This window comes from Callorhinchus milii, unplaced genomic scaffold (genome assembly GCF_018977255.1).
Source record: "Callorhinchus milii isolate IMCB2004 unplaced genomic scaffold, IMCB_Cmil_1.0 Scaffold7, whole genome shotgun sequence".
NCBI lineage: Eukaryota > Metazoa > Chordata > Chondrichthyes > Chimaeriformes > Callorhinchidae > Callorhinchus > Callorhinchus milii.
In genome coordinates, this window is record NW_024704748.1 from 317,909 (window position 1) to 332,849 (window position 14,941).

The 14,941-nt window shown below is 51.0% G+C and overlaps 1 protein-coding gene across 1 annotated transcript; it reads left to right on the top strand.

The window, feature by feature from the left end:
- Positions 1-342: 342 nt before the first annotated feature.
- Positions 343-14,043, top strand: borcs7 (BLOC-1 related complex subunit 7). Its single transcript, XM_042337112.1, has 5 exons — positions 343-489; positions 7,325-7,387; positions 10,683-10,726; positions 11,780-11,800; positions 13,295-14,043. The coding sequence occupies exons 1-5, from the start codon at positions 361-363 to the stop codon at positions 13,344-13,346; spliced, it is 309 nt and encodes a 102-aa protein (XP_042193046.1). The 5' UTR covers positions 343-360; the 3' UTR covers positions 13,347-14,043.
- Positions 14,044-14,941: the final 898 nt, after the last annotated feature.

A 14,941-nucleotide genomic window follows, 5' to 3' on the forward strand; every position in this document is an offset into this window, starting at 1 on the left:
CGCCCCACACCGAGCCCCGCCCGCCCCACACCGAGCCCCGCCCGCCCCACCGAGCCCCGCCCGCCCCACACCGAGCCCCGCCCGCCCACCGAGCCCCGCCCGCCCCACACCGAGCCCCGCCCGCCCGAGCCCCGCCCCGCCCCGAGCCCCGCCCCCACCGAGCCCCGCCCGCCCCGAGCCCCACCCCACACCGAGCCCCGCCCCACACCGAGCCCCGCCCACCCCGAGCCCCGCCCACACCGAGCCCCGCCCCACACCGAGCCCCGCCCGCCCCGAGCCCCGCCCACACTGAGCCCCGCCCTCACAGCCCCGCCCCGCTGTCGGCGCTGAGCATGCGCAGTAGCTGAAGGCCGAGCCAAGATGGCGGCTGACCCGCAGGCGCGCTATGGTCAGTCAGTGAAGGGTTTGTTGTCCGACAAAGTCTCCACCTGCACCACTGACGTCATCGCGCTGACCAGACAGATCCTGAAGGGCTCCCGGAGCTGTGAGGTACCGGGGGGGGGCGGGGGGGGGCGGGGGGGACAGGGGGACCGGGGGGGCGGGGGGACGGGGGGGGGACGGGGGGGCAGCAAACACCCGCACACAAACACACAGCCGGAACCTCCGGTGTCAGCGAGTGTGTCAGTGCGAGTGTGTCAGTGTGTGTCAGTGTGAGTGTCAGCGAGTGTGTCACTGCGAGTGTGTCAGAGTGTGTCAGTGTGTGTGTGTCAGTGTGTGAATGTGTGTGTGTGTGTCAGTGTGTGTGTGTCAGTGTGCGAGTGTCAGTGTGTGTCAGTGTGAGTGTGTGTGTGTGTCAGTGTGTGTGTGTGTCAGTGTGTGAGTGTCAGTGTATGTCAGTGTGAGTGTGTGTGAGTGTGTGTGTGTCAGTGTGTGAGTGTCAGTGTGTGAGTGTCAGTGTGTCAGTGTCAGTGTGTGTCAGTGTGAGTGTGTGTGTGTGTCAGTGTGTGTGTGTGTGTCAGTGTGTGAGTGTCAGTGTGTGTCAGTGTGAGTGTGTGTGTCAGTGTGTAAGTGTCAGTGTGTGTCAGTGTGAGTGTGTGTGAGTGTGTGTGTGTCAGTGTGCGTGTCAGTGTGTGTCAGTGTGAGTGTGTGTGAGTGTCAGTGTGTGTCAGTGTGTGAGTGTCAGTGTGTGAGTGTCAGTGTGTGTCAGTGTGAGTGTCTGTGAGTGTGTGTGTGTGTCAGTGTGTGTCAGTGTGTGAGTGTCAGTTTGTGTCAGTGTGTGTCAGTGTGAGTGTGTGTGAGTGTGTGTATGTGTCAGTGTGTTGAGTGTCAGTGTGTCAGTGTGAGTGTGTCAGTGTGTGTCAATGTGAGTGTGTCAGTGTGTGTCAGTGTGAGTGTGTCAGTGTCAGTGTGAGTGTCAGTGTGAGTGTGTCAGTTTCAGTGTGAGTGTGTCAGTGTGAGTGTGTCAGAGTATGTCAGTGTGAGTGTGTGTGAGTGTGTGTGTCAGTGTGTGTGTGTGAGTGTGTGTGTGTCAGTGTGTGAGTGTCAGTGTGTGAGTGGTTGTGTGTCAGTGTGTGTCAGTGTGTGAGTGTCAGTGTGTGAGTGTGAGTGTGTGTGTCAGTGTGTGAGTGTCAGTGTGTCAGTGTGAGTTTGTCAGTGTGAGTGTGTCAGAGTGTGTCAGTGTGAGTGTGTCAGTGTGTGAGTGTCAGTGTGAGTGTGTCAGTGTTGGTTTGTCAGTGTGAGTGTCAGTGTGAGTTTGTCAGAGTGTGTCAGTGTGAGTGTGTCAGTGTGTGTCAGTGTGAGTGTGTCAGTGTGTGTCAGTGTGAGTGTGTCAATGTGAGTGTCAGTGTGAGTGTGTCAGAGTGAGTGTCAGTGTGAGTGTGTCAGAGTGAGTGTCAGTGTGAGTGTGTGTGTGTGTCAGTGTGTGAGTGTCAGTGTATGTCAGTGTGAGTGTGTGTGAGTGTGTGTGTGTCAGTGTGTGAGTGTCAGTGTGTGAGTGTCAGTGTGTCAGTGTCAGTGTGTGTCAGTGTGAGTGTGTGTGTGTCAGTGTGTGTGTGTGTGTCAGTGTGTGAGTGTCAGTGTGTGTCAGTGTGAGTGTGTGTGTCAGTGTGTAAGTGTCAGTGTGTGTCAGTGTGAGTGTGTGTGAGTGTGTGTGTGTCAGTGTGTGAGTGTCAGTGTGTGAGTGTCAGTGTGTCAGTGTCAGTGTGTGTCAGTGTGAGTGTGTGTGAGTGTGTGTGTGTCAGTGTGTGAGTGTCAGTGTGTGAGTGTCAGTGTGTCAGTGTCAGTGTGTGTCAGTGTGAGTGTGTGTGAGTGTGTGTGTGTCAGTGTGCGTGTCAGTGTGTGTCAGTGTGAGTGTGTGTGAGTGTCAGTGTGTGTCAGTGTGTGAGTGTCAGTGTGTGAGTGTCAGTGTGTGTCAGTGTGAGTGTCTGTGAGTGTGTGTGTGTGTCAGTGTGTGAGTGTGTGTGTGTCAGTGTGTGAGTGTCAGTGTGTGAGTGTCAGTGTGTCAGTGTCAGTGTGTGTCAGTGTGAGTGTGTGTGAGTGTGTGTGTGTCAGTGTGCGTGTCAGTGTGTGTCAGTGTGAGTGTGTGTGAGTGTCAGTGTGTGTCAGTGTGTGAGTGTCAGTGTGTGAGTGTCAGTGTGTGTCAGTGTGAGTGTCTGTGAGTGTGTGTGTGTGTCAGTGTGTGTCAGTGTGTGAGTGTCAGTTTGTGTCAGTGTGTGTCAGTGTGAGTGTGTGTGAGTGTGTGTATGTGTCAGTGTGTTGAGTGTCAGTGTGTCAGTGTGAGTGTGTCAGTGTGTGTCAATGTGAGTGTGTCAGTGTGTGTCAGTGTGAGTGTGTCAGTGTCAGTGTGAGTGTCAGTGTGAGTGTGTCAGTTTCAGTGTGAGTGTGTCAGTGTGAGTGTGTCAGAGTATGTCAGTGTGAGTGTGTGTGAGTGTGTGTGTCAGTGTGTGTGTGTGAGTGTGTGTGTGTCAGTGTGTGAGTGTCAGTGTGTGAGTGGTTGTGTGTCAGTGTGTGTCAGTGTGTGAGTGTCAGTGTGTGAGTGTGAGTGTGTGTGTGTCAGTGTGTGAGTGTCAGTGTGTCAGTGTGAGTTTGTCAGTGTGAGTGTGTCAGAGTGTGTCAGTGTGAGTGTGTCAGTGTGTGTCAGTGTGAGTGTGTCAGTGTCGGTTTGTCAGTGTGAGTGTCAGTGTGAGTTTGTCAGAGTGTGTCAGTGTGAGTGTGTCAGTGTGTGTCAGTGTGAGTGTGTCAGTGTGTGTCAGTGTGAGTGTGTCAATGTGAGTGTCAGTGTGAGTGTGTCAGAGTGAGTGTCAGTGTGAGTGTGTCAGAGTGAGTGTCAGTGTGAGTGTGTCAGTGTGAGTGTGTCAGAATATGTCAGTGTGAGTGTCAGTGTGTGTCAGTGTGAGTCTGTGTGAGTGTCAGTGTGTGTCAGTGTGTGTGTGTCAGTGTGTGAGTGTCAGTGTGTGAGTGTCAGTGTGGGTCAGTGTGAGTGTGTGAGTGTGTGTGAGTGTGTGTGTGTGTCAGTGTGTGTCAGTGTGAGTGTGTGTGTGTGTCAGTGTGTGAGTGTCAGTGTGTGTCAGTGTGAGTGTGTGTGAGTGTGTGTGTGTCAGTGTGTGAGTGTCAGTGTGTGTCAGTGTGAGTGTGTCAGTGTGTGTCAATGTGAGTGTGTCAGTGTGTGTCAGTGTGAGTGTGTCAGTGTCAGTGTGAGTGTCAGTGTGAGTGTGTCAGTTTCAGTGTGAGTGTGTCAGTGTGAGTGTGTCAGAGTATGTCAGTGTCAGTGTGTGTGAGTGTGTGTGTGAGTGTGTGTGTGTGAGTGTGTGTGTGTCAGTGTGTGAGTGTCAGTGTGTGTGTGTTTGTGTGTCAGTGTGTGTCAGTGTGTGAGTGTCAGTGTGTGAGTGTGTGTGTGTGTCAGTGTATGTGTGTCAGTGTGTGTGTCAGTGTGTGAGTGTCAGTGTGTGTCAGTGTGAGTGTGTGTGAGTGTGTGTGTGTCAGTGTGTGAGTGTCAGTGTGTGTCAGTGTGAGTTTGTCAGTGTGAGTGTGTCAGAGTGTGTGAGTGTGTCAGTGTGTGTCAGTGTGAGTGTGTCAGTGTCAGTTTGTCAGTGTGAGTGTGTCAGAGTGAGTGTCAGTGTGAGTGTGTCAGTGTGTGTCTGTGAGTGTGTCAGTGTGTCAGTGTGAGTGTGTCAGTGTCAGTGTGAGTGTGTCAATGTGAGTGTTAGTGTGAGTGTGTCAGAGTGAGTGTCAGTGTGAGTGTGTCAGTTTCAGTGTGAGTGTGTCAGTGTGAGTGTCAGAGTATGTCAGTGTGAGTGTGTCAGAGTGTGTCAGTGTGAGTGTGTGAGTGTGTGTCAGTGTGAGTGTGTCAGTGTGAGTGTGTCAGTGTGAGTGTGTCAGTGTGAGTGTCAGTGTGAGTGTGTCAGTGTGAGTGTGTCAGTGTGAGTGTGTCAGTGTGAGTGTGTCAGTGTGAGTGTGTCAGTGTGAGTGTGTCAGTGTGAGTGTCAGTGTGAGTGTCAGTGTGAGTGTGTCAGTGTGAGTGTGTCAGTGTGAGTGTGTCAGTGTGTGTCAGTGTGAGTGTGTCGGTGTGAGTGTCAGTGTGAGTGTGTCAGTGTGAGTGTGTCAGTGTGTCAGTGTGTCAGTGTGAGTTTGTCAGTGTGAGTGTGTCAGTGTGAGTGTGTCAGTGTGTGTCAGTGTGAGTGTGTCAGTGTGAGTGTCAGTGTGAGTGTCAGTGTGAGTGTCAGTGTGAGTGTGTCAGTGTGTGTCAGTGTGAGTGTGTTGGTGTGAGTGTCAGTGTGAGTGTGTCAGTGTGAGTGTGAGTGTCAGTGTGAGTGTGTCAGTGTGAGTGTGTCAGTGTCAGTGTGTCAGTGAGTGTGTCAGTGTGAGTGTCAGTGGGAGTGTGTCAGTGTCAGTGTGTGAGTGTGAGTGTGTCAGTGTGAGTGTCAGTGTGAGTGTGTCAGTGTGAGTGTCAGTGTGAGTGTGTCAGTGTGAGTGTGTCAGTGTGAGTGTCAGTATGTGTGTGTCAGTGTGAGTGTGTCAGTGTGAGTGTCAGTGTGAGTGTGTCAGTGTGAGTGTGTCAGTGTGAGTGTGCCAGTGTGAGTGTGTCAGTGTGAGTGTGTCAGTGTGAGTGTGTCAGTGTGAGTGTCAGTGTGAGTGTGTCAGTGTGAGTGTCAGTGTGAGTGTGTCAGTGTGAGTGTCAGTGTGAGTGTGTCGGTGAGTGTCAGTGTGAGTGTGTCAGTGTGAGTGTGTCAGTGTGAGTGTGTCAGTGTGAGTGTGTCAGTGTGAGTGTCAGTGTGAGTGTGTCAGTGTGAGTGTCAGTGTGAGTGTCAGTGTGAGTGTCAGTGTGAGTGTGTCAGTGTGAGTGTCAGTGTGAGTGTGTCGGAGTGTCAGTGTGAGTGTGTCGGTGAGTGTCGGTGTGAGTGTCAGTGTGAGTGTCAGTGTGAGTGTCAGTGTGAGTGTCAGTGTGAGTGTCAGTGTCAGTGTCAGTGTGAGTGTCAGTGTGAGTGTGTCGGAGTGTCAGTGTGAGTGTGTCGGTGAGTGTCAGTGTGAGTGTCAGTGTGAGTGTCAGTGTGAGTGTGTCAGTTTCAGTGTGAGTGTGTCAGTGTGAGTGTCAGAGTATGTCAGTGTGAGTGTGTCAGAGTGTGTCAGTGTGAGTGTGTGAGTGTGTGTCAGTGTGAGTGTGTCAGTGTGAGTGTGTCAGTGTGAGTGTGTCAGTGTGAGTGTCAGTGTGAGTGTGTCAGTGTGAGTGTGTCAGTGTGAGTGTGTCAGTGTGAGTGTCAGTGTGAGTGTCAGTGTGAGTGTCAGTGTGAGTGTGTCAGTGTGAGTGTGTCAGTGTGAGTGTGTCAGTGTGAGTGTGTCAGTGTGAGTGTCAGTGTGAGTGTGTCAGTGTCAGTGTGTCAGTGTGAGTGTGTCAGTGTGAGTGTGTCAGTGTGAGTGTGTCAGTGTGAGTGTGTCAGTGTGTGTCAGTGTGAGTGTGTCAGTGTGAGTGTCAGTGTGAGTGTCAGTGTGAGTGTGTCAGTGTGTGTCAGTGTGAGTGTGTTGGTGTGAGTGTCAGTGTGAGTGTGTCAGTGTGAGTGTGAGTGTCAGTGTGAGTGTGTCAGTGTGAGTGTGTCAGTGTCAGTGTGTCAGTGAGTGTGTCAGTGTGAGTGTCAGTGGGAGTGTGTCAGTGTCAGTGTGTGAGTGTGAGTGTGTCAGTGTGAGTGTCAGTGTGAGTGTGTCAGTGTGAGTGTCAGTGTGAGTGTGTCAGTGTGAGTGTGTCAGTGTGAGTGTCAGTATGTGTGTGTCAGTGTGAGTGTGTCAGTGTGAGTGTCAGTGTGAGTGTGTCAGTGTGAGTGTGTCAGTGTGAGTGTCAGTGTGAGTGTGTCAGTGTGAGTGTGTCAGTGTGAGTGTGTCAGTGTGAGTGTCAGTGTGAGTGTGTCAGTGTGAGTGTCAGTGTGAGTGTGTCAGTGTGAGTGTCAGTGTGAGTGTGTCAGTGTGAGTGTGAGTGTGTCAGTGTGAGTGTGTCAGTGTGAGTGTGTCAGTGTGAGTGTGTCAGTGTGAGTGTCAGTGTGAGTGTCAGTGTGAGTGTCAGTGTGAGTGTGTCAGTGTGAGTGTCAGTGTGAGTGTGTCGGAGTGTCAGTGTGAGTGTGTCGGTGAGTGTCGGTGTGAGTGTCAGTGTGAGTGTCAGTGTGAGTGTCAGTGTGAGTGTGTCGGTGAGTGTCAGTGTGAGTGTGTCAGTGTGAGTGTCAGTGTGAGTGTGTCAGTGTGAGTGTCAGTGTGAGTGTGTCGGTGAGTGTCAGTGTGAGTGTGTCAGTGTGAGTGTGTCAGTGTGAGTGTCAGTGTGAGTGTCAGTGTGAGTGTCAGTGTGAGTGTCAGTGTGAGTGTCAGTGTGAGTGTCAGTGTCAGTGTCAGTGTGAGTGTGTCGGAGTGTCAGTGTGAGTGTGTCGGTGAGTGTCGGTGTGAGTGTCAGTGTGAGTGTCAGTGTGAGTGTGTCAGTGTGAGTGTGTCGGTGAGTGTCAGTGTGAGTGTCAGTGTGAGTGTGTCAGTGTGAGTGTGTCAGTGTGAGTGTGTCGGTGAGTGTCAGTGTGAGTGTCAGTGTGAGTGTGTCAGTGGGTGTTGGGCAGACAGTTGGAGGTGTTTCTGGTCAGTGAAGGGTCTGCACTGGTGGCCGTGGCTCTGCAGCTGGTGACCTGCTCCAGGGTTGGGATGTTGCTGTGTGCAAATTGACTGCTGCCTTTTCCCACCGATTACACAGTCACTCCACTTTACCTGTCAAGGTAGAGTCACTGCGTGTTTTATGGGCAAACGTAACCCTGTCAGTGCTTTTGGTAGCCCTCCTGATATGGAAGCAGCTGTGTATCAACTAAGAATGATTCATTTTAATTTCAATAATGGTAATAATAATAATCATTCTGACTTGTGCTCTCAGCTCCTCGGCCAGGCAGCTCGCAACATGGTCCTGCAGGAGGACGCCATACTGCACGCTGAAGATGTCAGTATTTCATGGCCTCATTGATGTTCAATAACAGTAATCCTTGCATTATTGATGCAGCATCTTGTGTTCCATCGTTCCTCAGGGCTCTGTCCTCGGTCCTCGGTCCCCTCCTCTGCCATATCTATCTGCTCCCTCTGAGTGACATCATCCGCAAACATGGGGTCCACTCCCACATGTATGCAGATGGCACTCAACTCTCTGCCTCCACCCTGGACCCCAGGACCCACTGCTGTCCTGACACAATGTCTGTCAGACATCGAGTCCTGTGGATGAGAGATAACTTTCTTCAGTTGAGCGTTAACCAGACCGAGGCTCCTGATTAGCTCCCGACAGCGCCTCCTCACCTCAGGCACTGACAGCATCACAAACGTACACTTCACCCTCAGTTGTCCTTTCTCCCCCACGTCCGTGCCATGAGCTGCTCTGCCTTCCTCCACCTCCACAACATTGCCCGACTCCGCCACTGCCTCACCCTTCAGGCTGCTGAAACCCTTATATATGCCTTCATTACAAACAGGCTTGATCATGCCAACTTCCTGCTTGTCAGCCTCCTCAACTCTTCCCTCCACAAGCTGCAGATCATCCAAATCTCTACAGCTCATGTCTTCTCCCGCACCAGGCTCCGCGACCCTCTCACAACCACCTTCGGCCGGCTCCACTGGCTTCCCATCCCCCAGAGGATCAAATTCAAAATTCTCGTCCTCACCTTCAACCATGGCCTTGCCCCCTCCTACCTCTCCGACTTGCTAACCCCTTATCAATCTGTCTGCTCCCTCCACTCAGCAGCACTAGCCTGCTCCAGGTCTCCCCACTTCCCCCCCCCCCCCCCCCCCACCCGGGCCCATCCCACCATCGGCAGTCGGGCCTTCAGTCTCTCTGCCACACGCCACATTCTCAAGGAACTCCATCCCACACTCCATTCGCCTCGCTCCCTCCCTTGCCTCCTTCAAGGCACCCCTCAAGACTCTCCTCTTTCGACCGTGCCTTCGGCCACCCTCCTACATCCACCCTCTCCGCCCCCTCCATCCTCCCTGATCCCAAATCAAAGGACAACTTTGCAGGGCTATGGGGAGAGAGCAGGGGGAGTGGGGTTTGATCAGGGCTGTGGGGAGAGAGCGGGGGAGTGGGGTTTGATCAGGGCTGTGGGGAGAGAGCGGGGGAGTGGGGTTGATCAGGGCTATGGGGAGAGAGCGGGGGAGTGGGGTTGATCAGGGCTATGGGGAGAGAGCGGGGGAGTGGGGTTGATCAGGGCTATGGGGGGAGAGCGGGGGAGTGGGGTTAATCAGGGCTATGGGGAGAGAGTGGGGGAGTGGGGTTGATCAGGGCTATGGGGAGAGAGCGGGGGAGTGGGGTTGATCAGGGCTATGGGGAGAGAGTGGGGGAGTGGGGTTGATCAGGGCTATGGGGAGAGAGCGGGGGAGTGGGGTTGATCAGGGCTATGGGGAGAGAGCGGGGGAGTGGGGTTGATCAGGGCTATGGGGGGAGAGTGGGGGAGTGGGGTTGATCAGGGCTGTGGGGAGAGAGCGGGGGAGTGGGGTTGATCAGGGCTATGGGGGGAGAGCGGGGGAGTGGGGTTAATCAGGGCTATGGGGAGAGAGCGGGGGAGTGGGGTTGATCAGGGCTATGGGGAGAGAGTGGGGGAGTGGGGTTGATCAGGGCTATGGGGAGAGAGCGGGGGAGTGGGGTTGATCAGGGCTATGGGGAGAGAGCGGGGGAGTGGGGTTGATCAGGGCTATGGGGAGAGAGCGGGGGAGTGGGGTTGATCAGGGCTATGGGGAGAGAGTGGGGGAGTGGGGTTGATCAGGGCTATGGGGAGAGAGTGGGGGAGTGGGGTTGATCAGGGCTATGGGGAGAGAGCGGGGGAGTGGGGTTGATCAGGGCTATGGGGAGAGAGCGGGGGAGTGGGGTTGATCAGGGCTATGGAGAGAGTGGGGGAGTGGGGTTGATCAGGGCTATGGGGAGAGAGTGGGGGAGTGGGGTTGATCAGGGCTATGGGGAGAGAGCGGGGGAGTGGGGTTGATCAGGGCTATGGGGAGAGAGCGGGGGAGTGGGGTTGATCAGGGCTATGGGGGGAGAGTGGGGGAGTGGGGTTGATCAGGGCTATGGGGAGAGAGCGGGGGAGTGGGGTTGATCAGGGCTATGGGGAGAGAGCGGGGGATTTGATTTGTGGGGTTGATTTGAAAGATCTCTTCAAAGAGCAGCACAGACACAATGGGCTGAATGGCCTTCTGTGCTGCATAATTTGATGATTCAGTGATTTATATTGTCACATCGTTGAGACGTCTCAAAGTGCTTCACAGGATATAACGTAAAATGAATTAACTGTATAGTTTGTGGGTGAAACGCGGCAGCCAATTGCGCACAGCAGTGTCCACAAACAGTTGTGGATTGAGTGACCAAATTATTATTGTTGGTTTGAGGTTGAGTTGGTGTTTAGGTGATGGAGAAGACAGTAAAAATAGGGAAAGGAATTAACAGGACAGGGCGGGGGGAAGGAGAGATGACTTTCAACGCTGTCAAAGAGGTAAGTGTTGAATTAAAGAGCTCGGATGGTTAGATGTGAGATTGGGAAAGATTTCTTCATGCAGAGAGGTGGCAAAAATGTGCGTACAAAATGCAGTCACTCCACTTTACAGTGTATCCTGTGAAGCGCTTTGAGATGTCCCGACGACGCTATATCAAGTACAAGGATTATTATTATTTATATTCATTTTAGCATTTATTTATTTTTACTTATTTTATTTGTTTTAAATATTAAATGTAAGGCTAGCAGTTAGCCAGAGAATCTAGATCCCTGTAGGAGTCCTGTAGCTCAGTGGTTAGAGCACTCGCTTTGCAAGCGAGAGACCTGAGTTCAATTCCAGGCAGAGGGCGAAACCTTGGGCAAGTTTCCTTACTCCACACAGAGCCTAATAATAATCCCTCCAAAACCAAAAACAATAATAAATTGGTAATTTTCAATCTACGACTGTTTGTAGGACATTGCTGTGCGCAATTGGCTGCCGCGTTCGCCCACAAATATACAGTCAATTCACTTTACAGTGTGTTCTGTGAAGCGCTTTGAGACGTCCTCCTGACGTGAAAAGCGCTATATCAAATGCAAGAATTATTATTATTATTATTATATCCCCCCACATACCCCACCCCGATCCGCTCTGTTATTTGGGGGTTTAGTTTCGTTGGTAAAGAAAGCAATTGATGGGTCCAAGAGATGGCATCTCAACTCTCCTCTTGCCTTCCTCGAGTACAGCCTGGCCTGGTCTCAATAACTTTGTTTCCCTTATTTGTACAGAGCGTACGTAAGATGGCGATTATAACAACACATCTGCAGTACCAGTAAGTGGGATTGACTCCTCTGAGTTGCCATCGAGGCCACATTAATACAATCATTCAACTGGGACCCGGATAAGTACCCTGAGCTGTGAAAAAAAATGAAAGGGATGTAGGATCAATAATAAATAGTGACAGTGCAGTGCCACACAGTGGGGCGAGTGGCTTGCAGTCTTGGCCTGTGCCCAACAGCCTTTTTGCTTTAAAATTTTTGTTTTGTTTGTCAGCTGGGTGTCTGACTCACGCGGAAACCCGTCACCGTGTGTAAGAGTATCCAAATCAGACTGGGAGTTCCATTTCCACCTCCGCGTGGGAATTTCCCTGTGTCTGGAATGGAATACGGACCTCTCTGCCCAGAGGGAGCACTCTGCTTACCTCATCCCGGAGAGTATTAGGCATAGGTGGGTGAGAGCCAAGGCTTGAAGACCCCAGGATGTGCGTTGGGTTAGTGCTAGAGTTTAACAACAACAACAAGATTCCATTTATAGAGCGCCTTTCACGTCAGGAGGACGTCCCAAGGCGCTGTACAGTTGGGTCATGACCCGAGCAGGGGAGAGATGGTCAGGGGGAGGGGAGGGAAGGGAGGGAGCGAGGAGGGGGGAGATGGTCAGGGTGAGGGGAGGGAAGGGAGGGAGCGAGGAGGGGGTAGAGAGTCAAGAGGGGAGCTGAAGGCACGGTCAAAGAGCTAACCAGCTAAGCTTGCCATTGAGAGCATTGTCTGGCAAGCTTCCCGCTGCTTGTCCAGATGGGTACTACCCGTTTGTCTCGCAGGATTAACAGGAACTGAGTGGGAAGAATCTCTGCTCTCAGAGACCATTCAACCCCCCATCTCCCACCGATGAGCCAAGTGGCTGGTCCGTCGTCAGGATGGTCAGATTGAAGAATCTTTCCACAATTCTGCTCCGTTGGTAAAATGTTTCGACCAAACCAGTGTCATGGGCTGAGACCAGGTGGAATTTCAGACCTTTGGGGCTTCGAATAGGTGCAGTTTTTTGGGGGGTTTGTTTCAGGAATATGTATTTACTCCATTCTTTGTATGTGTTTTTTTCTCTCATGCAGACAAGAAGCCATTCAGAAAAAGTGAGTGTTTCTCTTTCCTTCTCTTGTACCGATTACGGGTCTGCTTGTTTGCTCGGACTGAAATCGGAAGAACGTTTTGTCTTGGGTGGGGGGAATTTTTGGTGGGAGGGTGGGGGAGAGAAGAAATGTTCTTTGGTTGGTTAGGAACAGGATAAGTTTAGAAAAAGTGCCAGGTAAACAGCTTTGAAATGCGGACCAAATGAAAGAGTTTGCTTAGTTTTGATCTATCTGAGTGGCTCAGATAATCTCATCATTTCTCCCCTGTGTGTCTGTGGCTGATGTGGTTTTACACATTACTTTTACTCCAGATCATTTGGCTCAAAACCTAGCTGGGTGGTTCCAGGAAAAGTCCAGGAAAAGTCTTTCCAAGAAAACCTCTCTCGCTCCCTTCACTGATGGAGACAATGTGATACTAATGCTGTTTTTTTCCCCCCCGTCCCATACATTTCAGTATTTTAATAAAATAGTTTAACTAGGACAGGTTTTGCTCTGAGAGACAATTCCCACTGATTAGTGACAAGAGCTTGCATTCTCAGAGGTGCTGTTAATTTTAAGTAACAGTGACACTACCCACTCCCCTTTCCGATAAGAACAGAAACATCCTGACAATTGTTTGGAAAATTATCAACTTTATGTTGAGAAGCGGGAGGGGTGGGGAGGTTGGGGTAGGGAGCGCGGGTGTTGTAAGCTGTGAAGGTCCTTGTGAATGATTCTCTTCCAACACATCTTGTCTTCCTGACAATATCCTGATGTTATTCGACCATGCCATCTGCCAACCCCTTCCCCTCCCCTCCCTTCTCCCCCTCTGACCCCAGCTCGGGTCTGAAATGCTGTACACTGTCCTGCGCCTTGGGACATCCTCCCGATGTGAAAGGCGCTATACACATTTAATCTTGTTGTTGTATTCACCAGGTGTCTTTCTGGCCTTGGCAAGAAAACAGCTCTATTGGTCGCTCCTCGTTCCCTCTGTTCCTCCACCATTCCCTGCCATCTGGGATAAATCTTTCCCATCTAGATATCCATCCAGTCCATTGATCTTCTGCTAGGCTGACACTGCAACAACACAACAAATTGCATTTGCATTGTACCTTTTACATGTGGAGGATGTTACGAGGCGCTGGACAGTCAGAGATTAGTGCAGTCAATACTGGGGGAGTGTGTATTGTTATAGGTGCTTTCGGATGAAACTTTAAACCAAGATCCCGTCTGCCCATCCATGGCACTATTCAAAAAGAGAAGAGAGTTTCCCTTTTTGGGGTCCTGGCCAACAATCTCCCAAGTAAAAGTGATCATTCGCTTCACGGCTGTAATTGGGATGTTGCTGTGTGCAATTTGGCTACACTGTTCACCTGCAAAATACACAGTCACTTTACAGAAGGATGTTATCAAACACAAGGATTATTATTAGTATTGTTAATTTTTAGGGATAATTGATTCTGATCTCAATTGTAATAAAATCTCTTTTTTTTGTCTCCAAATCAAATGTTGCAACAGCGTGGAGCATTCGTCTAACCTGCAGGCCCAGCTTAAACATCTCTTAAAGTGAAGTGAGAGGCTGAGAAGCCCTTGGGGAGGGGAGGAGACGGAGGGCCAGCAGGTGGAGGACGAGAGGGTGAAATGGGGGGAGGGGAGAAGAATTTCACCCGTGTCTGAACCAGAAGGATTAGACTTTTAATTGAAATCTTTTCTCCCGATCTCTGTGACCTTCAGAATCTCCAGTGAGCGTGGGTTTGGGTAGAGTTGCTTCTTGAAGCGGAACGGATGCTACACTCACGGTGGGGGGGGGGGATGGGAAAGGAAAGAGACTCCATCGCGGGGAGACTTGCCAGTAATAGATGAACAAAGTGGCTGGGTGTGTTTAAGCCAACAATCAGCAGTGGAACAGAGATGAAAATCGAAATGGATTCATCTCCACGGGGCCACACCATCGAGACCTCGTTACCTCTGGGCTGCTTTTACAACCTATTTGTGGTGCTTGACTTCGTGGCGATTGAGCCCCTTCACCTGCCCCCTCCCTACCCAATTCCCAACAAGCCATGTCTAGCCTGTCAGCGAGGCTACTTTACATTTGGTTCCCTTGCTATTTAATATTGCCTTGAGAGTATTGTGCGATGCGGACATGTACCTGGGAGTGTATCGTTATTTGGTGTGTTGTATGTTCATGATGATATTTGTTACAAAGCTTGATTTGCTGCCGATTGAATAACAGTAATACTGGGTTATTAAATCAACAGTGCACAGTGCGTGTGTGTCTGTGTATTCTGTCCTCCGCATCGAAACTTATAACTTTGTGTGGTTTAGATCATTGTGGCTACACTCTGGTCTCACCATTAAATTCAGTGAAAGAACTGCTGTTTTTCTATATTTACCAAAAGTATATTAAAGAAATCTTTGCCTTGCAACACTCAAACCCTACATTTATCGTAAGGTGCACCTCAGAATTCTGAGAATGAAATTGGATTTTTTAAAATCACAATTCTGAGATAAATCTCAAGGAGAGCATTGCAAAGGCATCTTAACGTTTCAGCTGTGGTATCTTGGCATCTGCTTTAAAGAAATGTCAAACTGGCTCAGAAGCCTTTTGGGCAGAAGATCGTGGGTTCAAGGCCCAAGCGAGTTCAATTCCTGGCCGTAAGTAGGAACCCGATTGTTAATTAATTAATTTATTGGCGGTTCGCTTTCTGCTTGTAATTATCCCTGTATATATATATATATAAAAATGTTGGTCTCTCAATCCATGACTGTGGGACACTGCTGTGCACAATTGGCTGCCGTGTTTCACCCACAAAATACAGTTAATTCCTCTTCGGCCACTCCCTTCACGAACCCGTCCAATCGGGTTTCCATATCAACTCCCACATGTATGCGGATGATACCCAACTGTACCTCTCTGCCTCCACCCTGGTCTCCAGGACCACTGCTGTCCTGACAAAACATCGAGTCCTGGATGAGAGATAACTTTCTTCAGTTGAACGTCAACCAGACCGAGGCTCCTGATTGGCTCCCGACAGCGCCTCCTCACCTCAGGCGCTGACAGCATCACCGTCCATGGGGCTCACTCCCCCTCACTGAGCCAGTCCCGAACCTTGGGGTCTGGTTTGGCCCTCAACTATCCTTTCTGCCCCACATCTGCGCCATGAC